Source organism: Macrosteles quadrilineatus, unplaced genomic scaffold, assembly GCF_028750875.1.
Source record: "Macrosteles quadrilineatus isolate MER2022 unplaced genomic scaffold, UCM_ALF_1.0 Scaffold_2__2_contigs__length_208266976, whole genome shotgun sequence".
NCBI lineage: Eukaryota > Metazoa > Arthropoda > Insecta > Hemiptera > Cicadellidae > Macrosteles > Macrosteles quadrilineatus.
The window spans coordinates 207,004,935-207,030,479 of NW_026542595.1; the positions used below are offsets into that span (position 1 = coordinate 207,004,935).

Sequence of the window (25,545 nt, forward strand, 5' to 3'; positions counted from 1 at the left end):
AAAAAATACTTCTATATACTAAATTATCTGTTTTTTTATGCTCTTCAAATTGGTTTGGAGAAAAGTTGATAAATTTTATATTTTGAGGGTTAAAAATGAGAAAAACCTATTTTTAACCCATAAAACCCCCCATAAACCCCCTTTCCCATAGTCCGATCATGCTGGTTCGCGAACTCGTTCAAATAAACGTAGGTTTACACGTTTGTACCAAATTACATCAAAATCGGATCATTTTTGCTCGAGTTATCGCGCTAACGGACACATATATAAATATATATATAAATATATATATATATAAATATATATATATATATGAATTTGAACGATTAGTGTTTTTGGCCTCTGGGGACATCAAAATGAAAAAGTAAATCGGTCCCGCCCCCAGGTCTTACCATGAGACCTACGGTAATAGCTACTTCCCTATAGGGAAATTCGCTAAAATCCAAATTATTTAGGCTTTGTGCTTCCAGTTGCCTCTGAAGTCACATTTATTAAGGGGTTATTCAGAATGTACACTTACCAATACTCATAGTCAATTCTTATTGGGTTAAATAGACAAGTTGCCTCAATCTTAAAATGTGATAGTAATTGGCATAAATAAAGTTAAACATCTTGCACAAATGACTCAACAATATTTTTAGACAAGTGATAGGACATCCTACTCAACTTATCAGTCACAAATGAGTCAAGAATGATTGTTAACTTCATGGTTTTGAGTGGGCAACTTGAATGTTTACTTTGACAGATAAGTTTAAAGATTACCTCCTCCAATTTAATGTTTGAGGATTCCTGGACTGATAATAAAGCTAAGTCTCAAAAACAATACTTATTTCTCAAACAGATTTGTTTTACTCAGTGACGTTTCGATCAAACTCAGTCTGTGTGGGAATCCAAACGATTTCTTTATCTCACTACCGGTTTGAGTACCATAGCAATGTGATAAAAGTATTTTGTTTAACTTCAGATAGTTTTCTTTAAGAATTGGTTATCTCTTATCGGCACTCCACTTTGGTTGGTATTGAAACGGGTGACAATTATCTAGAATTAAGATTAGCACGGATTCATTTGTGAAATGTACCATCAGTCTGGGGCAAGGTGCAGTAGAGTTTGAGTCACTGCCAGCGACTCTTTGCAGTGGTGAATGGTTTAAATTGTGATTTGTCGAAGGAGGCCAATGAGGATGCTGACTGTGTACTTGATATGTGCTTTTGCTTCAGTCGAAGGTAAGACACTCATTTCACACTTAAATTTGGATTCTTATTCAAAGCATTATTATTTTTTGCTTCGTATGTTGCAATAAAACCTACAATATAACATGTTTGCAATATAGATCGTATGAATCTCAGCTCAGAGTATGGAGTGTGCAAAAGAACTCTTCCCCCACCAACATCGTTTTTGATTTGTACAATCATTTCAACAATTGCTACTGGATTAAAATAATACCACAAGCATCAATAGTGTCACTCTCAACAAGATTATCAGAGCCTTTTCTTGGAATTTAACGCCATCCTAATTGATACCATCTAAAAGGGGTTAGAAAGCTTTGCAATATGCACAGGACTACCTAACTATTTCAGTGTTAAAGGGCAATTTATCGGCCATCAAAAGTTATATAGGTAAACAATTCTTAACTTTCAACACTTGCAAGCGTAAAAAAGTATATTACTAAATTTAAATAAAGAATATGTTTGCAATTACTTGTAAAAATAAAAAAATAATTTATTTTACAAACCATTGCGAACATGTATAATTTGTAACCTTAGGCATAGGCAAAATAATTAAATATAGACTGGCAGCAGTGCTGCAGTTAGCATATATTCTGGCGTCCACCGCTAGGAGTGCCGTGTAGTTTCGGCGCACACCTCTGCAGCGTCAAGTGCTAGCGAACGATGCTATGAAAAGTTGGAGCTAGGGTTTCCAACTTCTGGAGAATTCTCCGGAATCCAGGGAGTAGGAGTTAGTTCCGTGTTTTAAAAATTTCTGAGGATTTAAAAAATGGCACTTTTTGTTAAAATTACGGTACGGGATTTCAGAGTTTTGTTCTTGCCCTTATTAAAAAAGTGGGTCTGATAAATTGGTAGCTTTTCGTTTGCAAGGGTGGTAGTGCTGGTAGCATATGGCAGATTGAGTAAATCAACGAACACTGAGCACGCTCTAAAGGCACATCACAAAATCTTCCTTTGTCAGTCTATATTTAATTCTTTTGTCTATGGTTTTTTCCATACCATACAATATCAAGAAACAATTACAATCAATCTACAAACGAACCAACACTTCAGCAGAATGTAGCAATGCAGCATTTTAAATTTTGTTATGCCTTTTTTATTTAATAAAACCCTGAAAAGTTTTGTGTTTTCAGGTTCATCACTTTGGTCTCTTTCACAATTGTCTGACAAAGGGCTACATTTTCTTGAGAAGCGTGATTCTAATGACAGTGTTCGAGTAGAAGCCTATGTGCAGGATGTTTCACCTGTCAAAACAATCAAATTTTTACTCTTCACCGGGTAAGAGGCACCAGAATCTTTTTTACCATAGAAAACTCAATCTCCTTTATCAACTATTATGATGAGTTGCACGATTTAAATGAGCCTTTTAAATGTAACCGATATTGCAAATCAAGTCGATTCGAATCATACCAACATGTTTTTGTTGAATATTTCGAGAATCTATAGTTTACTTATTAATTAGAAAACTATAAAAAATTATACTGACAAAAACCTGAATGATTCTGTTTATTTTAATTACACTTTTACACTAATAGTATATTTCACTACTAGTCCCGAAAGTGATAAAAGTGGTTTATTAGCTAGAAGAATCAGTTTTGTGATGTTGATTGGTTTATTCTAGCTGTGAAACTGTTTGCTAACGCTGGACCAGTATGAGTGAGTCATGCGCAGGTGACCGTCCGTGCTACAAAGTCTGAACCAAACAGATCTGAATGAGTGCAAGCCCACTGTAAATTAAGCCCAAAAAACATCACAATAGCTGTTTGTGTATTAAGAGTGCAAAGTACATAATTGCCGCTCAAGAACTGTAGACTGTAGATGGCTGCCATACATTTTGGAGCGGCATTGAGTGTTTGTGCTTGTAATAGACCCAAGATTTTACCTACCACCATAATTTACTTATCATCAACACACACGGATTATTATTTTTAGTTTGAAATAAAATTTAATTTAGGTAATATTATTAGATTAACGGATTTTAGTGTTTTATAGAAATACCAACAGTGAAATCAGCTGATTAAGCGAGCTAGACACAAACGCAAATGAGAATAAATGAAGCGTAAATGAGCAATTTCGAATCGTGTTTACAGGTGTGGCTATGTGATAATTTCCATGCAGTGAGGAGGTAGGAAATAGTATATTTAATAACAAGAGTAGAAAGTGAGCCATTACATATTTGAGACTATGTTTGAAGTGCGAGATTTATCAAGCTCTTTAAATGGTCAAGAATATCTATATATTCATTTTCACTAGTGTTTTGAACGTTACTTTTCGCTACACTACAAAGAATAATTATTTTCTTCATTAAAAACTCATAGAATTTTTTTGTCATGCCTTCAATTTTAAGTTAATATTTACTTTAGAAACAGTTGATAAAACAATAACAAATATTTGAAGTTGTTGACAGTGAAAAATTTTCGGTTGTAAACAATGTTACTTTCGGTAGTAAACAATAGACAGCTGTTAAAAATATGATGTTTCACAGGTTGTAAAAACATAACGAAAGAAGCTCAACTCATAGTAGTGTTGTGAAAAATGAGTTTTCAGTTTTCAAACAATATCAAGAATTGCATCAAGGTTGATTCCAATGGTCATAACAACAAAATATTTCCATTCATGCAGGCTAGGTGGGAAGAAAGTGGAGCTTTTTCACTTCATTGTTAGTCACTTACAGCTCTGGACTTACTCTTGACAAAGCAGCCTAGTGGTAACAAAATTTTACTTTTCTTTAGCTGTAATTTTTTTGGGGATTTTAAAAATTCCCCTTTTTGTAGGAAATTTCATAATGGTGTTGAACTGCATGACAATGATAATTCAACCTTGAAGGAATCAGGGTTCAATCCTGAAATGGAAGTGAAAATTATAATACATGGATTTGCTAATTCTGCCTCTTCAAAGTTCAGCACACTCTTGAAAAATGGTGAGAAATATCTATTAACAGAAACTGATAAAGAACCTATTCAAATATTTATTTCTTTTACAAATAAACCATTAAGTTTAATTACATCTAGTTGTGTGTTGCAACTGAATACTCTAGGTTCTATAAGCACAAAATCAAGCTAACATGAGTAATGCTTATGACCTGGTAAATAGGCCTATGACAATGGTAAAGCTCTATAGATTTAAAGTTAGTTTTTGTGACAGAGAATGTATGATATCGTCAAAGAATAAATGAACGGTATCAGCATTCTGACAGATACTTTCTCCCATAAGTTTGTCAACAACCTTTATCATGGGTAAGCGGTGAGAGTAAATATACGGAAATGGGATTTGTACAATTTTGTTCAGAATTTAAAAGGACTATAAAATACTAAATTTTTCTCAAAATTGTTCGGGCCATTTTTGGGAAAATCCAATTTTTCTGTTATTTTATGGGGTTTTTATGTGAAAATAACATAATTTACAATAACTTTTGAACCGTAATTTTTTACAGAAATGGAATGTGTACCATTTTGTTCAGAATATACTATTTTGTTCAGAAAGGACTATAACATACAAAATTTTTATCAAAATCGTTCGGGCCACTTTTGGGAAAATATTATTTTTCCGTTATTTTATGGGAAAATAACATTATTTACAATAACTTTTGAACCCTAATTTTTACAGAAACGGGATTTGTACCATTTTGTTCAGAATATAAAGGGCTACAACATACTGAATTTTTATCAAAATCATTCGGGTCATTCTTGAAAAAATCCAATTTTTTCAGTTTTTTTTTATGGGAAAATCCCCATTAAAAATCAAAATTTCAAATAATGAAAAAAACACCTGAAGATACCATATGGATTAGAACCTACATACCAAATTTCATTGAAATCACACACAGACATCACTTCGAAAACCACTGTTTTGGGTCCAGGGGGGCCCAAAACGAATATATCCACTCAAAACTCAAACTCGAAAATTTCGACGAAAACAATACTTTCTCCATATACTATGGTATAGGGGGAGAAAGTAAAAAGCAAACATTCAAAACTAGTATAACAACTAAAAAAAGATTACAATAATATTCTTAACAACACAAAAGACTACTAGTTAAATTCACCTTTTTACCCATTATATTATGTAGTGTTCCTGAGATTTGTACTGTAGTACTTTGATGTTTTGCGTAGCTAATTGAGTTTGTGATCATCCACAGCATATTTGAAGTACAAGAAGGTCATGAATGTAATCGTGGTCGACTGGAGTGAATACTGCAAGCCTCCGTTCTACTCTTCTGCTGTGGATAGTGCTAAACAGGTAGTACATTGTTGATTTTGTAAATCTTCACATTTATTTCAGCACAGTTTGTTTTAAACTTGGCAGAAACTGTAAATAACTAAGGAAAGAAAATGTATGTTTGCTGTAGTTGGTTTGCTTAATAGTTTAGAGTGCTTGCATATTAAATCACAGATCGACAGTTCAATACAAAACAAAACTTCGGTGAACATTTTGGCATTCCATAATCGAGCTCAGTTGGGAACTGATACATTGGGGCTCTTAATGAATACTGGCAAATCAATCATGTGGTTTTAGTCAGTAGCAAAGCTTTTTAGCTTCTAGCCGAGCGAGTTAGTTAAAATCTGCCTCCAACACTGGGATACTTTCATCATCTTAATATTCTAGCGGTTTCAAACCCATCTGTGGCGACTATTCTTGTCGTAGCTGAAAACTATGTGAAGAAAAATTTAAGCTCTCACCAAGTACATAAATCTTGTTCAGTCAAGAGGCGTGGAACCGGCTAGTGCTGCTATCGCAGATTTGATCAAGCCTGCAGTTTACATGTAACATATAAAGATGAGCTTTATATGTTTTATATGATTAGATGAGCTATGAGCCCAAGAGATAACTGCCCGATACACGTTGTGGAAGGTGGTCCTTCCTTGTGGGGGAATTTGTCTCTTCTTGGCACCCCCCCTCACCCCCAACATACCTAAAACCTCTTGCGCCTCTAGGAATATTTTAACAAATAATTTGTCTGTCATCTAAAAATGTCAATTGTTTCATCCCAATGTAATAACTTGTAGTCAAGAGTTATCTTTATCTCAGGAATTTCTTTGTATTTTGGGTTTTATACTGTACTACATCAAATATATTATTCTTTATCATTTCATGTATGTTTCATAGCAAGGTAATACTTATCCATACATTACCTTACCGTACTTATATCCAATTTTTTCACCGCAGGTTGGTGCAGCGACAGCAGACCTGATCACCTGGTTGATGTCCAGAGGAGTTTCGCTGTCTCGAGTTCACATCCTTGGGCACAGTGTTGGCGCTCACATTGCTGGGGTGGTGGGGAGAATCATCTCTTACCGGGGCTTGGGACAAGTGAGGAGAATCACTGGTAATAAACGGTTTTGGAGGTTAAGGTCCGTGGAAAAACTAACGACTGACTAATAGGTTTTGCTTGGAAAAAGAAGAAAATTAGCAAGCTCTCATGTAGTCCATATTCCAACTCAGTGGCCGATCCAGAGGGGAGGCGAGGGGGGCGACCGCCCCCCCCTCGGGCATAAATATACATATATTTTTTACTGCATGTAATACAGTAGTGCATACAAATTGCGTAAAATAATTTGTCACACTAACTTTGGACAAAGAAATGGTAAAAAACTGTGATTTAGGAGACTTAGTTTACACACATTTTTCGGAGGGGTACCCCCGAACCGCCCCTGACTCCCTGGTTCGCCCCCCCCCTTGTGACTGCTCTAGATCCGCCACTGTTCCAACTGCTCTGAAAAGCTTGACGTCCCTAGAATCACTATAGTATAAACCTTGAAGTTATAGGTAATGAGACCTGTCGCTATTAGTTTTAGGTTAGCATTAGTTAATTGACAAGAGTCATCCTGTAAAACAGTTTGTACTGAGGAGCGCTTGTTAGTAAAAGGCATTTTTATTTATTTATGGCTCTATAGTTAATTGCCGACACTGCTCCTTTTTACCACACTGGTTGAGATGACGTGGTAGAAGCACAAAGTTTGTAGCATCGCTTGTGTTGTGCAATGCGGTCTTTATGTTTGGTTTGCTGGGTAATATAATAACTGCTTTTATGGCTGTAACTGTTGTTTCCAGGCCTGGATCTGGCCAAGCCGATGTTTGAGGTGGAGGCTGCTAGTGTTCGCCTCAGTCTGTACGATGCACAGTTTGTAGACTGTATCCACACCTGCGGTGGATTCCTTGGTCTTTCAGATGCTGTCTGCCATGTCGACTTCTACCCCAACGGTGGAACCAGTCCACAGCCGGGATGTCAGTTTGACTTTTTCGGTAAGCCTTAGATAGATTTATTATTATTATAAGCTTAAGATTTAGATTTTTAGATAGGTATTAAAATTATTCTATTTTAAACTGAAAAATCCTCTCTTTAAATTAGAGTTGAATTTTGAATCATCTCTTTATGTGTGTTCAATTGGTTAACTATTATACAATATACTTAAATCTATTGTCCTGCTTTACCCTCTGGTCAGGTAGCCTGCCTCAACTTGAGATGAGATAGGCTTGCAGACTGCAGAAGGGTAGAGTAACTTTGCACTTGAACGTACCAAACAGTAATTAATAAAGAGTTTTATTTTGGTAAAAAAAAATATATGAAGAAGAGCTTGTGTCTTGTTTAAATGGCTAGGAAAAAAGTTACAAGAGTTTGGAAATTATACATTCCTTCCATTCGAACCAACTCCATCATCGTATCTTTTTCTAACAAGCCTCCTCGAATAGAATTTGCCATAAGGTTTCAATTCTCAAAATGTTGTTCTTTTATTGGATTTAGCCTAAACTTTGCATTATTTGTATGTGTGTCAGGTATCTGTAGCCACCAGAGAGCCTACAAGTATTATATTGAAACTATATCTCACCCTCGTGCCTTCAAGGCCATTGGATGCTCAGCAGTAGAGAACTACAGCCCGACTGACTGCACTGCTAAGTCAGAAACATTCATGGGAGAGAATCTAGATTTAGGGTGAGTATTTCTGTATCATATTATCATTCATTACTCATCCTTCACTTGTATTCCCTCAAAATACACATGCTGGTGTGTTTGCATCGTATGAATCTTTTTATCTAAAATTTCCCAATTTCTCTCTGGACCTTTTTAAAGAGCTTAAAAAAACAAATAATTTAGTATATCAAAGTGTTTTTGTACGGTTATTGGTAACGGAGAAAATTAAAAAAAAATTTTAATTTTAATTTCTCATGTTATTCTTATGGAAAACAAGTTAACTTTTGTAGTGTGCTTGTTTATGAACATATTTTGATCGAATCTGGAAAATACATTAATTTCTTACTAATCTATTACAGTATCATAAAAAAACACTTTTTACCCTTAATTAATAAATGTGATATTTTTAAGGAGACATTTTAGTGTGAATCCAATCAGGCTAATGGAAATTTGCTTAAGTCTGCAGGTTTGCTGTAGTGGGTATTTTTACAAACAATAATTTTTTAGTCATTACATGTTGTCTCCTGGAAGGCTATGGTCTATGATCCTGACAAACTACAGCTTTAAGCAGTTTTTATTGAGTTATGGTCCTCATAACAAGTTGTAAGTGAAGGTTTGGTAATGTTAATCATTAGGTATGATATATTTGGCCTTTGGAGTACATAGGTCAAAGGCACAGGAACCTTGATAAAACCTTCAATAGCAAGTCATTTTTGAATCGTCATTTTCAAATACCTTTGATTTTGTGTTCCTAATCAAATGCAAATCTCAATAAGAAGTCTATATAACAAGTTTCATTTACTGGTAATCCCCAAGAGAGACTTGACGAGTTTCTACTGTATAAAGGTTTGGCAATAAATGCAACAACACCCTTAGTAATTAATTGTATTAAGGCAAAAATCCTCTTCCTCAATACTTACATTAAATACGATTATGGTAAAATCTTAATTGTGGTTTTATTCTTTCAGGACTAGAGGAATATTCTATTTTGCAACGGCTTCTTCGTCTCCTTTCTCTCTAAAGGATTACACAATGTCAATCACAGATTTCCAAAGGTTTTCTTGGTATTTTATGTGATTAAAAATTGTACTAATTTTTATTTTTGCATTTTGATTTTCTTTAAAAAAAACCTACAAAACTAATTGGATTCAGGAAAGCCAACAGGATTTTTTCCAGTGGGGAAAAATCGCTATCCTGTTTAAAAACAAAAGAACCTTCCCAACAAAATCAAGCATAAAGCACAGAACTTGTAACTCTCTGGAGGATAAAATAAAAGGGAGGAAACCATAAGAAATGTTCAATTAATACATTTTTATTGCATTTAGATTCATAGCAATACATATACCTAGTTTATAACTAGAGAACAAATTTACAACATGGTATGTTTTATCAGGCTTATCTTATCAACTATAATATAGGCACAAATGATTGAGTTAGAATTAAATTGAATGAAGATGTAATAAATACAATGGATGATTATGGAACAAATGTATTTAATTATTAAAAATAATGTCCGTTAAACGGTGGGCTTAAAATTGTGTTCAAAATGATATTGCCAGTCTATTTAATTTAATGCTGAACATAATAAATATCTACTTATTTGTGGTTGTTAGATTGAGTTTAAAAAATACATCAGTCTTATTAACTAATATCCTATAACGGTATTTTTATATCAAAAATAAATTTAATACAATAAAATTACAAACGCATATACAACAACACAATGGTACACAAAATGATTTAAAACACATAAAACATTATTTTAATTTCAACACAATAAGGGGAAAAATACTATAAAATATGTACAAAATATAACAATAAAGTACCCTGTAGTTGTGGGCTATACAGCAAACCATATTTAGCATCACAGTTTCATTTTACTTAATGGTACCACTCTCAAGTAGCCTACTATTTTGACTCAAAATGTTAGACATTTTAGAGGACTTTCCGATTTATCAAACGAAAATCCAAATGTATCCTGCCATGGTTTATTTTTAACATTTACGACTATTTACAAACTTACACGCACTAAGTGACTTAGATTGTACAAGAAACGACGTTGAGTCTAAGACTCGTCTGAATGTTCGGGACTGGAGGATATCGACAGTTCCTGCATGACGGGAAGGAGGGTTTGCAGGGAGTAGTAACGGGTTCGATCTCCTGGCTCAACACTCGTGATGTGTTGAAAACAACAAGGTTGGGAGATGTGAGATTTTTGAGGTAGTGGTTGCACCGGGACCTTCTTCTTCATCTTCTTTCCCTTCTTGGGTACAGAGAGACTGATGTTCTCTGGGTCGGAAGTTAGACGCTCGATATGCTGCCACATCTCCTTGGCAGCTTCCACACAGTCGAAACTCAGCCCGACCAACTTGGTGTGGTCTGATGAGAGGCACATGGTGTGGAACGCTGTACCTGATACCTGCAAAAAACAACTTTGGTTTTTGTACTATGGGAAATAATCTAAGTGGTCAAGTTGTGTATGCTTAGGTTTTGAGTATTATCTCTGACAATTGATGGAAATAGATATTGCATTTCCATGTTAAAGGGGTTAATTTTAATACAATACAAGTTTGTCTTCAATAATACATTGAGGATAAATCTGTCTTGGGCTGATACTTCAGCCTTTTGAACAAAATAAGATGGCTTGTCAATGTCAAGATGCTTGTCTTCAAAGATGGCTATCTTCAGAGCAGTAATGGACCACTGCCATTTGTAAGAGGATATATTTACATATTTATTATTGTGTTTCTCTGCCAATGAAATTATTTTCTTAAAGAGCAGCTCAAACCCCGGTCTTGTCATTATTTAACCTCAAACTTTGTAATACAGCATCATTGATGGATTGCCAAATAGCATCTGCATCCAAAATTGATCTCTCTTGGAATCAAGCCAGAGACTTTAAATTTGAAGGCGACCACTATGACTACTCGGCTACCGTACTCAGACCATTATTTACAACACTAACACTACACATTTCACATTATGGGAGCAGTCATCTTGATCGGAAAACCTAATCAGCTAGATGACTTACTTTGTAACTAGAGAGGTTGTCGATGGTGTCGCTCCACAAAGTAAAGCAAGTTCCGCGCTCAGCCAGTAGAATCTGGATCCTCCGTTTGTTCCTTGACCTGGTCTCACCGTAGTCCAGGAGCACAACTGGGATCCCGGTGTAGTGGAGTTCCCAGGGTCCGGGATTAGAAGCCGAGCCCAGGTAGAGGTTAGCCAATGATCCACACACAAATACCTGTACATGTTGTTAGGATTACTTAGTTTTAAAGGAAGTTTGGAAAAGAATTTGTAAAATATTTTACACCATCCTACACAGAAACAGGTACTTTTCCATCCGTATTTATAGGCTGGAATGTTGCTCTTTATCGTGCCTAAACAAGGAAAAGTAGGTAAGGTTATGTACTTTTACCGTGCACTTAGTCAGCTGATGATATAAACAGCTAACTGCAACGGCCAATTTTATTTTCTGTAATACAAAAATACTATAATTTATATTACGTCCTAAATAAATGGTGTTATGCGTTTAAAATGTACTAATTATTCGGTATATTATGATGTAAATTTTCGTACGTTACTCGCCCAGTAAGCTTAAACGCTTAATTCATACCCCCCACAAAACTCCTGCGCACAGTAAAACACCAATTACCTGGCTAGAATATTAATATTAAGACAGGAATACTATGTGTATATTTTACGGTGAATTTGAGTGCAAGGTAAGTTAAGAATGGCTGGCGTAAGATGATATTGTAGCTACTGGCATTAATTTTTTGATACTGATGTAGACGTGCCATCAATATGGACCAGCTGTAGCCATTTTATAATAAAAAAGCACACAGTTCAATGATACACTCCCAGAAAGTGCTCCCGTCTAAAATAATATTTTTACCCTTAGTTTGTGTTATTAAGATAGTTGTGACATAAAAGATGAGCTTACAATAAGTCATCCTATCAGCTGGACAATGTTATAGAAGTTGGAATATCCGGAATCAGTAATTTACTCAGTGACTCAATTCACTTTTTATTCTAAAACTGGGGACAGTAAAAAATACATAAAGTCTAATCAAATAAAATCAAAAAATCCTTTATTCAAACAGTACACTTTTATACATGAATTGTGTCTACAATTTATTAATAGTCAAAGCTACTGGCTAACATCAACAAATTCTTTGGAAAGATTATTTATTCTGAGGAGAGCTACATTACAAGGAGAGCTGGGCCCCGTTTTGAACCATCAAAAAACTATTGGCTTTTCTCAGGAATAAACCCGATTTTTCTCAAGATCAGCGAAATTAAAAATCTAATCAGCTTTTTTTAACATCAAATAAATAATATGCAGAGCATACTTTTAAATGAAAGGCAGTTTGTCAATTAATTTACTACAACACTAAATAATCAGGGAGTTCAAAGCAAAGACATAAGTAAGAAAGAAATAATATGTTTTGCTACTAAGGGAGAAAAACAGGGAAAGAAACTGATGAGTTTTGCTCACCTGAGTTTTGAGACCCCGAAAGCAGCTTTCGACCTGAGCCCGCTCATGGTCAGTAAGGTCCGATGTGTCAACACTCCCGCTGCTGTTGGAGTCTGTTCCTCCTATAGAGGAGAGGCGACGTCTAGTCCGGGGGTAGACACTGCTGAGGCGACCGTCGTCCGCATCCCCTGAGGTCAACGCTCCACATGAGGCGTAAGGTCCGACACTGCCCACGGGCATCCTAGGAAGGGAAATAACTGTTAGAAAAGAAATTATACATGATACTCAACTCTAGCCTGACTGGACATATGAAGCACCACTACCAAGATGACTGCAATGAAAAAAAAGGTTACTGAAGTCTGAGGCAGTTGCTCTATCAACCCTCCATTGGGAGCTTAAAACTCAAACTGAGATAAGTTCTGTAGTCAAAAAACCAATGATAACAGAGTTTATAAAAAAATTTTTAAACATCTTTTATTTTGTTAAAGTTTACAACAAGGTGTCAAGATTATTGAATCAAGACACACAGTTATAAATTTTGGTTTATCTTTCTACTAACATTTATGTGACTTAACAACAATATTAAATGTTAGTGCCAACATATTAATTGTTTCTAACAACAGTGACAACTCTGGTAGATATGCTGATTACAGATTTTTCTTGTTGTAGTTTTAATTAATAGTGCGCAGGACTCCGGTTCCTAGGGTCCCGGGTTCAAATCCCGCCAAATCACCAATGGATTTTATCTAAGTGATAATGCCGTAACCCCTAGGTCTAGCCTGAAGTAATGTGAAAAACAATTGCGGGCTCGTGCCTAGCGTCCTAGGACAAAAAAGTAGGCCCAAATATAAATTTAATTATTAAAAAGTAACTAAAACATTTGAGCTACAAAAGCACTCTGAAGCAAATTGATCACATGGAATAGCTTTCGCAATTTCTATAGAGGTATATCTATCTATCTATCTAATATATAAAATTCTCGTGTCACAGTGTTTGTCTGCAAACTCCTCCGGAACGACTTCACCGATCGTTATGAAATTTGGTGTGTAAATTCTGTAGGTATGCGAATCGGACGTAAACTATTTCCCGTTTCGAAATTCTTAAAAGGGCTCCGCCCCAGTGGCTCTGGAGTTTCCCATGTTAACCTTATGAGAAATGGAATTAATGAATCTTAAACAGCTGTTTCACTTTCTTTCCATCGGTCTGTCTTAGGGGAAACCTATAACTTAGGCGATACGAAGTTCGCCGGGTCAGCTAGTACTATTATAAAAAAGAGGTGGTTGCTGTATGTGTGTATGTGTGTATGGGAAAAGTAAACTCGAAAAATACTGGTCGGATTGGGCTGAAATTTGGCATGATGATAGCTCACATTCCCGATTAACATATAGGCATATTCTTATTTCAAAAATCCTTTCGGGCTCCGCCCCAGTGGCTCTGGAGTTTCCCATGTTAACCTTATGAGAAATGGAATTATTGAATCTTAACAGCTGTTTCAATTAAACAAGTTGGTTCTGTTCTATGATGTTCAATAGCATTAAAGTTACAAGGATTACCAACAGGGTGCAGCACTATTATTTCTTTTACATTTATGACAACAGCTAATTTGCAACCAAAAGGTGAGTGAGCGTAGCGAACGAACTTCAACCTGGAGGCGAGTTAGCGTAGCGAACGAGCTAACCTGAAGGCAAGTGAGCGCAGCGAACGAGCTCCAACCTAAAGGTGAGTGAGCGTAGCGAACGAGCTCCAACCTAAAGGTGAGTGAGCGTAGCGAACAAACTTCAACCAGGACGTGATTGAGCCATGCGAACGAGATAATCTTGAAAATTAAGAATTTAAACGGGGCAAAGCCCGCGGGTTACAGCTAGTATTAATTAAAATTAATATATGCAACAGGATAATTTATGTATTTTTTCAGGATAGTTGTATTTGTTAAAAAAATGTATTGATTTCTAGACAAAATTTTGATCTTTTTAACACAGGGAGCCCGGTTTGTATGAATGCTCTCATGTTTTAACTCTATGTGTTTTTTCTGGGTTTGAGCAAAATTTACTCTTTAGGCTTTTGTCTTATTAACTTTCCAAGTTCTCGTGTTTTTGTAAATTAAAACTGAGTATGTTGCATTGTTAAATTATCAGGATTGAAAGTTGTAAAAATATTTGCCAAGTTTCAACCAAGTCAAAGACACTAGGGGTGCAAATTTGTATTTGCATTTTAAGGTTTACTTTAAAATATGAATTTTGTATTCAGTAATATTCGCTTCCAACTTTGAGCAACAAGTTTTCTTGTTGTCCTGTGATTATTTAATTTAAAAAATTGACATAGAAAATTTTACTGCCACCTTGGTTCAAGGATGAAGCCTCCAAAAAAAGGATAACTTATTATAGGCCTATTCCACGAAGAAAAGATATGATTTACTAACTGATAATCTGTGGTGCAAAGATCAATGAGCATTTCACAAATCTCCTAAACACATCATATCATAACTCAATAATATTAGATTATTTTGTTTTGGAATAAAAGGACCTCAGATAAAGTAATCTGTGAAGTAATTTGAAAAACAGAAACTTTCCAGTCACAGATTTAGATGGCTGCAGCAGATGCACAGATGTGTAAAAGGTAAACAAAAACAAACTGTTTCCAAAACTTCCTTAGTAGTCCAGGCCCCAGACATTTTAGTTATTTTCTTGTTGGTGTTTTGAAAAGGTGGGGGGAGGAGGGGAAGCAGTTGAAATGACATCATCTCATATCAACATCCGGCTCCTCATATCACCATGAAGCTGTTGGATCCTGTTTCCTATGCCATCTCAATGCCATCTGCCTTGAGCTGATTTGATAAGTATTGTCGGGATGGCCGTCCTTATCATTAAATTTTTAATGTAATCTTCTCTACATGATTTATTATGATTTCGAAATATTTAGATAAAAAAGATATTTAGATATAAAAAGATTTGTTTTGTATACTTTCTGACATTTTTGACACTTTTTAAATGTGTAGATGATACTAATGTGTTATTTCGCCACTTCTTGGGAATAGTGTTGCCATCCCTTACTAGATCACCTACAATTATCAGATAGTGTGATGTAAAAAAAACTCACACAGTCCGTAGGAACTCAATTTAATTTAACAACAACAACAACATAGTTGAAGTTGATGACAAATTACGAATCAAAGCATTATAAATTTCAACACGATCACTGATCACAACTACTATAATAGATAGGCATTACAAATCAAACAATTACTGAACAATCTCGGCGTTTCCTAATCGAGTAATCGGTCAAAACAATCACTGAAAACAATCGATATGGTACAAGGCGATCAAGTGATACTTCACCGACAAAACCGAATGGGAGATAAGTCGTTAATCATTCGAAAACTAGGCTCCTCATCGTTACATAGACTACAGAAAGTGGACGTCATTGGCCCGAATATCAGAGTCCAAGTACGAGTTGTGTGTCCATTTGTGGAATATTTATCTAGGAATCGTTTGTCCTAGAGCCTACGAAGGTTCTTGTGTTGTCAGTATTGATGGAATATTCTATTTATATTTTAATAACTAAATACAATTCTAGTGTGTTTAGATGTCTAGAAGTTAAAAAGTAGATCCGTCAAAGTGGTCCCAAGTTCGGAGATCTTTTCAGACAAGAAGCAATGTAGGGTTTTAAACTAGAACGTAAGAGACTAGAATGCTTGCTACACCTGAAGAAGGATTTCTGCAAAAATCCGAAACTTCCGTTTGTATTGTACTCGCTAAATAGCTCGACAATGAGGTCATTATAGACAAATATTTCAATTATATTTAGCAACCAAGCTAATTCCTAAACATTTTCAGGAATGAAACCGATCCTATAACTCGTGATAAGTTCAGTTTTATAAAGATAGAACGTACAATTTATTTTTAAAGTACGTAATCTTCATCGGTATCGGCCAACGCCAAGTAACCGGGTAACCTAGCTAAAGGTTTTTATGCTCATGGTTATGGTTTGATTTGATCGTTTGCACGTCGCTCATGAATACCGACTACGATCGACGTGCTTCCGATACAACGATAACGTGATCGCTTCCCGTCGTCGACGTCGGTTGAAATAACGTCACGAATCTTCTTCCCAAGCGGTAAACATCCATCGGTCCCTTTGTTTAGATCTGTATAAGCTCAGAGTAATAAAACGTATAAGGTAAAGGTTTAGTAAAATTAACATACTAGAATGTTAAAATCAAATAAGATTCTCATAAGTATTCGAAAAGACAATGCTCAGATTGATATGGGAATTGCAACAAGCTTTTTTGTTCGTGTGCAAATCACAAACTAATTTAAGAGAAAGCTATCCAAACCCTTAGGATTTTGTGGCTATGGCGGGAATCGAACTAGTCTCTCTCATACCAAAGTCCAGCAACACATCAAAACTTCATTGCAAACGAAAATTACTACAGAAACTGTAATATGCATTTCTGAACTTTTTATAATTTTCTTTGTTAAAAAATAAGTAACGTTTCCACCTCACATCAACAGCACTTTATAATTACATTCTAATTAGGAACACATATTGACATAGGAACCCCTTATCATGTTTACACCATTATTCAGCTACGATTGCACTACCCAGTACTGTATTTACAAAAGAAGACGTTACTTTAGGGTGTTATTCTAAAGGTCAAATCAATAGAATGTCATCTGATATAACCGTTATGAACAAATCAACAAATCGTAAAATTTTCCCTAAAATGGGAAACATTTCGTCGACGTCAGCACACTCTATGCGTTGCTAACATTAACTACAGAAAACAGGTCAAGATTTTACGATATGATAAAAAGTCTACTTCCACTAGTCAAAGTAAATGTTTTAATCTATGACATCACTAATATAATCAGCTGTCATAAATCTCTGTGAGCATAGATCTCAAATTACTTCCGAATAGAAAGTAATAACACACGCAAGCACATGTCTGTCTGTCATTGATACTTTACGACCGAGAACTGGTTAGTTCACTATTCGGATTTGTACGATTAGCTTATTCATATGTTGATTGAATTCTATCACGTGATTCAACGGAGGAGAGATTTAAAGTTGAATAGTTATGTAAAATGACCCGATCTCTATCGTAGATCCGTTTAATTAAGAAAACTAGCTTTTAGATTCGCCTAACAACCTTGTAATTATTTTAAAATATAATATTACTTTGTAGAGGATAGATAAAATCACACCGAACTGTTATCTTAGACCATTGATAGATTGGATAGATACAGGGTGTTTTAACGCAACCCAAATAAATTGCAAGTACACAGAGACACTGTTTATAAGCAACGATATACCCATCGTTGTTCATAAGTTGGCATACCTGCTTCTTTGCCTTCATTAACTATCAGCTGATATCATAGATTGTAGTAGACTAGATATGTCTACTTTTTTAATCTATGCTGATATGTTTGCACTGTTGTCTACATAATTTATACTCCGTTCAAACAGCCGTGGCACCTGACGGATTAGGAGAACTCATAGAAACCCTTGGGGCCTCCTAATCCCTCAGGTGCCACGGCTGTTTGAACGGAGTATAGTACTTATTGTTTATAAGACATTGCTAAATTCACGCAAGTTTTCACGTAAATCAAAAATAAAATAGCCAGTTAGGTACTTTTTCTAATTCAAACACCATCCAACATGCCAGAAATTAAGCAACCTTGTTTAAATACACTTTTTACTCGCTACCAGACGAGTTCCTTCCGTCACGAATCACAGGACTTACAATTCAAGCATGATTCCAGGATGTTGTTCCTGTTTCTCCCTACAATAGTGACAATTACACTAGCGGTGAAGGTGCAAGACATCAGCTGTGAAGGAGTAACAATTAATCAGCTGATTGGCGCGTCTGTTTGGCCTCGGAGAAAGCATTTGGCCAGTTCATCAATCAAAGATGCCGAAAGTAAAAGTGGTTGCGGCTTCCGCGTTATCCCGGGGTCGGATTTCGATCCCGCCCAAGAAATGTGGGAGACTCGCAAGAGGGAAAGTTCGGAAACCACTTCCTGAATATATTAGGTTGCAGTGCAACTTGGACCTGTGACAATATTCTAATTCCAAGTCGGAAGTGGTGGAATAGGAGTGCTTTATTATATAACGACGAAAGATATGCTAGATGTACCCCACCGGTTTCAAGCATTTTGTTTGGTCAAGAAGTAATTGGGTTAATATTTTATGAAATGACCCCAATGTGAATGTAAAAATATTTTCATTAGAGTCAAATGCAACTACTTAAATACTACAATTATGGCAAAACTATACAATTTTGGTTCGAGCAAGCAGAGGGCCCGTTTATAGGACGGTAGTCTTGTAATTGCTGTACTGTACACCTTATTTAATTTAGAAAAGAATTTTGTTCGCATATCAAATGTGTTTCCAAATATTCCTACGGAACCGTTATACACATAACCATCGTTAAAACAAAATACGACATTTTTAAGAAAAGGCAAAGCCTTGCACAAAATGTCACTCGGCTATCTGTTTTTTTTTTTTTTTTTTTTTTAGTTGACTATATTTGATATTTTGGAATAAAACAGTACCTAGCTTATAGGTCATTGAGGAAAAAAATAATAGGACTTTCCGCATCCGCACTGGTTAAAGTAGGTAAATACCACATCTCTATTGCACACTATACCGGTCGACGTTTTCATTAACAACGGTGTCTTTCCCATGAAACTCTGACAAATAGAGTAGAGACAGAGTTATGTGGTAATGGTATCAACAGGCATGCACAGTGTGTATTCATATAGATTTTCGCTTATCACTTAGTTGTGCATTTTTAAGACCAAAAACAATTTAGATGCTAAACTACACGTATTATATTTATTTAACACACTTTTATCGTTTTCGATTTCTTCTCCCATTGACGTATTCGTACGAGAAGAAAAGACTTGAAACACTCTAAGCGAAATCTCGCATTGTACAAGGTCTAAAAGAATGCTTCTTCATATTATTTATCCTTCGACATTTCCTTGGGTTGTAGAGGACATAGAATTATACATATTGCCATGTATATTTTTTCAACATTTTTTTCCCAATGTACATTGTCTAAACTATTACTTCGGTCATATGCGAATGTCGCACATTTTCCCACACTAGGGTCTGAAGTACAGTCTGAGCTCCCCCACCTAGGTCTAGACCGTGACCCGGCCGGTATGCACGCCGACGTAGCCAACAATGCTCGTAGGCGGTTTTGTTGATTACTTCACATATTCGCGGCGAAGTAGGCTTTGTTTCGACGGTTTTCGCTTCGCGTCCGACAAAACACCTGGGCTCGACCCCGTTAAAAATCTTGCTAAGCGATTTTGCTCGTAAAACGCACCACGCGGCGTCTTTGAAGTAAATACGCAGCAAAACCGGGTCTGAGTCATTTAGACTCCATAATTATATATGGTTCTTATTGTTAGAAGGCTGTAAGTACCGTAGTTAAAAGATTATATAGACTATATTACAGTAGTCCACGTTTAAACAGTAAAACAAGTGTCATTTAGGTGGCAAGCAAGATATAGTAACAAGTTAGCAAAATAGGTGCAGTGCAGTATAGATGCAAGATAATTATTACTTTTGATAAAATATTTTTTCCTACAGATACCTAACAATGTACATGTTCTCTCACTTATTTGAGAAAGCAAAGTGGCCAATTCGCTCATCAGTGAGACAATGTTAACATTGTCTCACTCTAATTACTTTGTCTCACTCCAGATTTGCAATGTGAAGGCACGAAATAGTGAGCGCGTAACATGCAGGCAACGTCGTATGCGCGCTAAATACGTTGGCAGCACTGGCTGTAAATCAGCTGGTCAGCTGTTGTACTGTTGTATTTATCACTTCACATTAAATGTTATATTAAAAGTTCACTTCTGTGTAAAAATAGGTTATGTTTCTTCACCAATTTATTTGTTTTATGGTGACTGTAGGGAAAGTATAATGTGCAACTCGAGTTCAAAGTGCAATTGCCTCACTCGAGAAACCATTCCTCACTCGTCTACGGCTCGTGAGTAAGGATTTCTCTCGAGTGAGTCAATTGCTCACTTTTCTCACTAGTTGCACAAATAACTATAGAAATTTTGCATTAGTACGATCATACACAAATACAATTCACGTAAGTGAAACCATTAAAATCTATATAATTAATACGCTACATGAAACTTTGTCGGTTGAACTCCTCCGCCATTTCTTAACCGATTTTATCCACTGACGTCTCATTGGAAAGAGCGTGTCGCGTAGATTTGCAAACTGACCCTACATTTTTGAAAAAGTCCCTTGGTCTCTGCCCCAGTGGCTGTTAAAGTTCCCATGTTATCCTTATGAAGAACACAATTGTTTACATTTTGATCAGCTGTATAATTTAATTGCTGTTATTTATTTTTTAATTCAAAGTCTTTTAAACTCATCGGAAATTATGATTACTTTTATTTGTTTTTAAAAAACTACTTTACTTCTTTGTTATTGCTCGATTTCGAGCAACGTGTTTACTAGTTAAAATTAAATGTAATCAATAAAAATGTGTGTTCCCAGTCCAGTCGTTATTGTATCGGGCTTCGGTGCTGGAGATTCGGGGTTTGTCCACAAACTTAAGTGCTTTCCCTTTTATTTTAATAAAAACACTACTGGCGTAGAGTCCCTAAACAATTTTATAGAGCTTTAACAGTCTTTTGTTGTGTGGAGAAGGTTAAGACACATCTTTTATCACGAACAGTTTCAATGCCATTACTTTATTGGTTCAACAATTTGTAACTTGGGCGGAACTGATAACAGAAAATGTTCATGAACACGATAACGTATCAAATCAAGCATGTAACATATGCGGGTGGGTCCCTACATAATAGTGGCTCTTTTATAATACAGTACAATGTGGAAAGTACAATTTAATTTAACAATGCTGAAATATAATCCCCGGCTGATACACGTGTAGGATACGAGTTGTTAGTTGAAGATATGCAATACAAATTACACACTGCAACTACATGTTCACAGTATGGCCTCATAGTTTTAAACGATTGGTGTTTAGCAGGATGTGATCAGAAGCTTCCAAGATACAAGTCCTGCGCTCCTGTCACTATCCTAGCCGTACACCCATAACGAATATGTGTTTACATAAGTCATTATGGAAATCGTCCCAGTAACTCCAATCTAATACATCACATATAGGTAACTAGACAATGTCCAATCTACTTCTCTGTATTTACCAATGTATTCTATAGAAGCATGAACCAAAGTTAAGTTAGAGACAAGGTCAGTGACCTAGGACCTGCCTATATGTGGAAAATCTATAAAGTAAAACCTCTCGATCCCCCAAGGTTATATCCGTCTCCGCCCTTCTATGTTTAGAGATGCGCCCGCATCCTGTTCACCACCCTTACCAATTGGTTCGATCTGGGTGATAGGAAATCGATAAGAAACACTTCCCTTTGTGTGATTAAAGATAAAATGTAGACTCTCGTAACAACAAGTTTGACCAATGTTCTCAAATAAGCAATGGTTTTAAGAAGTTAAAAAATCTTCAGTTGACTTTTCGTATAGGTTCAGAGTTGGCCTTTGTTAATGTATTATGACCATTAAAATTCAAAGACTAAGCTAGCATGTTTCATTCAGGAAAAAAACTAAAGGTTATTTTTATTTTTCGTTCCTGGCAATATTTTTTCATTTCCGGGAATGAGTTGCTAAGGTCCCTGTTTTCCGAGATTGTCGATGTTCTTGCTACTGTTATCATCGGAAAAGATTTGATCCAGATGCCAATGCTTTTAAGTTCCTTTCTAAATATTTTCCCACCCTCTTCCCTCTACAAGATTGATCTGTGTCCAGGTTTCGCTCAGACAGAAATGGCAACTCCTAGTTGAGTAAGGGCTTCGTTCAGGAGATCCCGAGGTTCAAACCTCGCCGATCACCAATGAGTTTAACGTGGTTATTTCGCGACCACCAGGGCTTAGCTATGATGTGTCCGGTTCCAGGATGGAACCTGGCGTCTTGAGATGTGAGGGAAAGACATAAACAATTCTACGTAACGAAAATTCACGCCGTAATAGTCCGCATTCAAGACCAATACATCCAAAATACACCATTACTGCTTTCTGACCACCTTACATAAGTCCAGACATTATTTCTTCCACTCCCTCAATGATGTCCCCCGGCGCGGCGGCTTCTGTTGCCCAACCACCTTTTACTGATCCAATTAACCCTTTGTTCCTTATCGGACGGGCTCCAACTGATGACGCAACACTAACACGCTTCCTGGACAAGCCGACGGTAAATTGGCCCTACCTGTCCAGGAGGGTGACGGGCGACCCGGGAGTTTGGCAACTCCAGGAGTCACGTCTGGAGTCGGAGTGTTTAGGAGTGATTTGTTCTGGAAGTGCTCCGGCTGTACTATTATATGGAATTGGCTGGGGATTGTTTTGTTCCTGGTAGAAGTATTATCATTACTTTCGATACAACAGCTTTCGTTATCGTGTGATGTTATAATCGAATGAGTTAATAGATTTTTTTTATCAATAGTTTGAAGGAGTTTTAATTAAATATTTTGAAGGAATTTTAATTAAACATTTTCTTTGTCGAGTCCATAGGAGTCCATATACATTAGGAGTCCATATGCATACATACACTTCCTCTTTTATAGGTATAGATTTTCTGTCATGGTTTAGCCCATGATGTCATGATCTTAGTTGAATGGGGGCAGTTATAAAGATAAATAATTAGCATTTAATGAAAACCCTAAAATAAAAGAAAAATATTTGGTTGATATTAGCACCCTCAAGCGTGAACGCACGTGAAACTTGCTTCTGAATTTACTTCTGGATGTTTAAAGTCTACTTGCAGAATCAAAAATCAAATCTAAAACAACGAAAACAAAATAGTGCATCCAAAAGCTGAGGTTGTGAAAGTAAGTTTTTAATACTTAGAGTACCTACACACTGTAAGAATTAACCTAAAAATAAGATGAAAAATTAGTTGAAATCAGTATACTCAAACAAAACTTAGTACAAACTAGGAAAAAGATAAGTCTACTTGCAGCTAAACAAATGCTGGTGCGCAAAGGATTTCAAAATACAACACCGACTAAACTATTCCTTGCTATACCAAAGGTGAGAACATTTTCACTAAGTTCGTCTTTATACCCAGTTAACCTGTTGACCATGTACATTACTGGATTACTCGCAACTGTTTTGAAATACAATCTAATGATCACGGTTACACAGTTAAATGGACCAGAAGTTGCGGGAAACCACAATGCGGTCACACCACTTAACTGTGTCTAACCGCGTCGGATTTGGTCTACATTGATTTGTGCAATCGCTAAACGATTTTTTATTTACTTTCTTTAGAGGGTTACGACCTTCAAATGTACGTAAATTAACCATAAAGACTTCGATAAGTCCTTCCACATGTGCTTGGGACATTCGCATATAAAAGTGCGACATTACAACACTGTTCAATTCACAAACAAACATTCCTTAATTTGCAATCAAATTCAGCTGACCCATCCAAACCGTTGGTTATTATTTTCGCCAGTTCACCTTCTACATACACTTAAAGCCGATCATCTAGCTTAATAAATCGTTATTATTTTTTTCAGTGTTAATGAATGATGTATTGGATAGCAAAAATAGAACATGGGAACCTTGCCATTCATCGAGGGTTGACTCAGAGGATTTTAACTGTTTAACCTTTCAAACTCTTAAATTTCAGATATATCAGCACAAAATACTGATAGAGACCTTGTTATCAGTTAACACATTACATTAAACATACAATTGACTGATAGATCTTTCCAAACATCAGTCAAATTAATGCGATCATACAAGAAAAGTCTACAAACATGAAGCAGGAATTCTTCACCTTACTTATATATTAAATTTCCCACAATTGTTACGTAACGTTGGGCACGCACTCACAGGTCGATTGTTTTTCAAAAGCGTGCGTGAGAAATATGTTTCCCACACTCAGACTCATTTGCAGGTTCAACGGCTTGAAAAACGCGTGTTAATTTGAGCCGAGCAATTTCGTTTGAGGGCGTAAAAAGAAACGAAGTCGAGGCTACAATGAGCTGTCATTGTTGAGGACAATGGGTTAGCTCAACCAAAGCACAATAATGCCTTTGGTACTTGAACTGGCTTATCGGTATAGGTTAGGCTACCAGCAACATGAGCCAGTGTGTGAAAACTGTTTACTTTTATTGCATAGCCCTTAGCCCTACCAGATTAAGAATCTTATAGTACTTATAATGAAATATAAATTGAGTCAATTTACTTGGATGTGAATAGCTGTATTAACTTTTCCATGATTCTTAACGAAGAGAGGAAGTAAAGAGAATAGTATGGTTCTTACCGTAGTAAACAGTTGCAAACCTATGTCCGTAGAGGAAAACTAAACTTTACGTCATAATTTCGTAAAATCATCATTTTTGAAATCATATAGCTGCGTCACAGTATAAAAATAAATGCTGCATATAAATAAAAACATTTATGTGTATAGTGTAGATGCAAACACTCACTATCTAGGTTATATTTCTGGCGAACTGAGTCATACCATTGACTATACACTATAACAATACATTAAACACTATGGAACAGTATAAAATCAGTTATTGTATTCAACCCACTTTGTACGGGCTTTCTGAAGTGGGTGAAATTAACAACATTAAATAACTTATTTACATTTTAAAATATGCATTTATACACGACCTTATACGGTAATGGACTACATGTTTATTCCCTCCTCGACTTTCATCAAGGGGCATAAAGTTAGACGATAAAAGTCGAGATCTATATGAAAAGGACAAGTAACTAAACTCTCAAAATCACTTTTAAAGTTTAAATTCTATTGATTACAAACAAGGGGAATACAGTTTGTAATTTCAATCACAATAAAAATTCGAAATGATTAAGCTTAGAAATTAAAAATTATAATATTTTATCGCC

The 25,545-nt window shown here is 35.9% G+C and overlaps 2 protein-coding genes across 2 annotated transcripts in view; one reads left to right on the forward strand and one right to left on the reverse strand.

Moving 5' to 3' along the window:
• The first annotated feature begins 882 nt into the window (after positions 1 to 882).
• Positions 883 to 9,235, forward strand: LOC128986020 (pancreatic triacylglycerol lipase-like). Its single transcript, XM_054406099.1, has 8 exons — positions 883 to 1,223; positions 2,360 to 2,504; positions 4,001 to 4,146; positions 5,365 to 5,465; positions 6,393 to 6,552; positions 7,278 to 7,469; positions 8,001 to 8,157; positions 9,105 to 9,235. The coding sequence occupies exons 1-8, from the start codon at positions 1,175 to 1,177 to the stop codon at positions 9,211 to 9,213; spliced, it is 1,059 nt and encodes a 352-aa protein (XP_054262074.1). The 5' UTR covers positions 883 to 1,174; the 3' UTR covers positions 9,214 to 9,235.
• Positions 9,236 to 9,432: 197 nt separating this feature from the next.
• The window catches only part of LOC128986022 (uncharacterized), a 68,627-nt gene continuing 52,514 nt past the window's right edge, over positions 9,433 to 25,545 (reverse strand). The window contains exons 3-5 of the mRNA XM_054406100.1: positions 12,635 to 12,854; positions 11,168 to 11,380; positions 9,433 to 10,555 (exon numbers count right to left, since the gene is read on the reverse strand). Coding sequence (XP_054262075.1) covers positions 10,202 to 10,555; positions 11,168 to 11,380; positions 12,635 to 12,854 — 787 coding nt within the window. The 3' untranslated portion in view covers positions 9,433 to 10,201. The remainder of the gene's footprint in view (positions 10,556 to 11,167; positions 11,381 to 12,634; positions 12,855 to 25,545) is intronic.

Excerpts from the sequence above, each read along its gene's own strand:
- LOC128986020 (XM_054406099.1), top strand. The coding sequence starts at position 1,175 with ATGAGGATGCTGACTGTGTACTTGATATGTGCTTTTGCTTCAGTCGAA. Across the intron at positions 1,224-2,359 it reads TGCTTTTGCTTCAGTCGAAG|GTTCATCACTTTGGTCTCTT; the intron begins GTAAGACACTCA and ends TTGTGTTTTCAG. Across the intron at positions 7,470-8,000 it reads ATGTCAGTTTGACTTTTTCG|GTATCTGTAGCCACCAGAGA; the intron begins GTAAGCCTTAGA and ends TATGTGTGTCAG.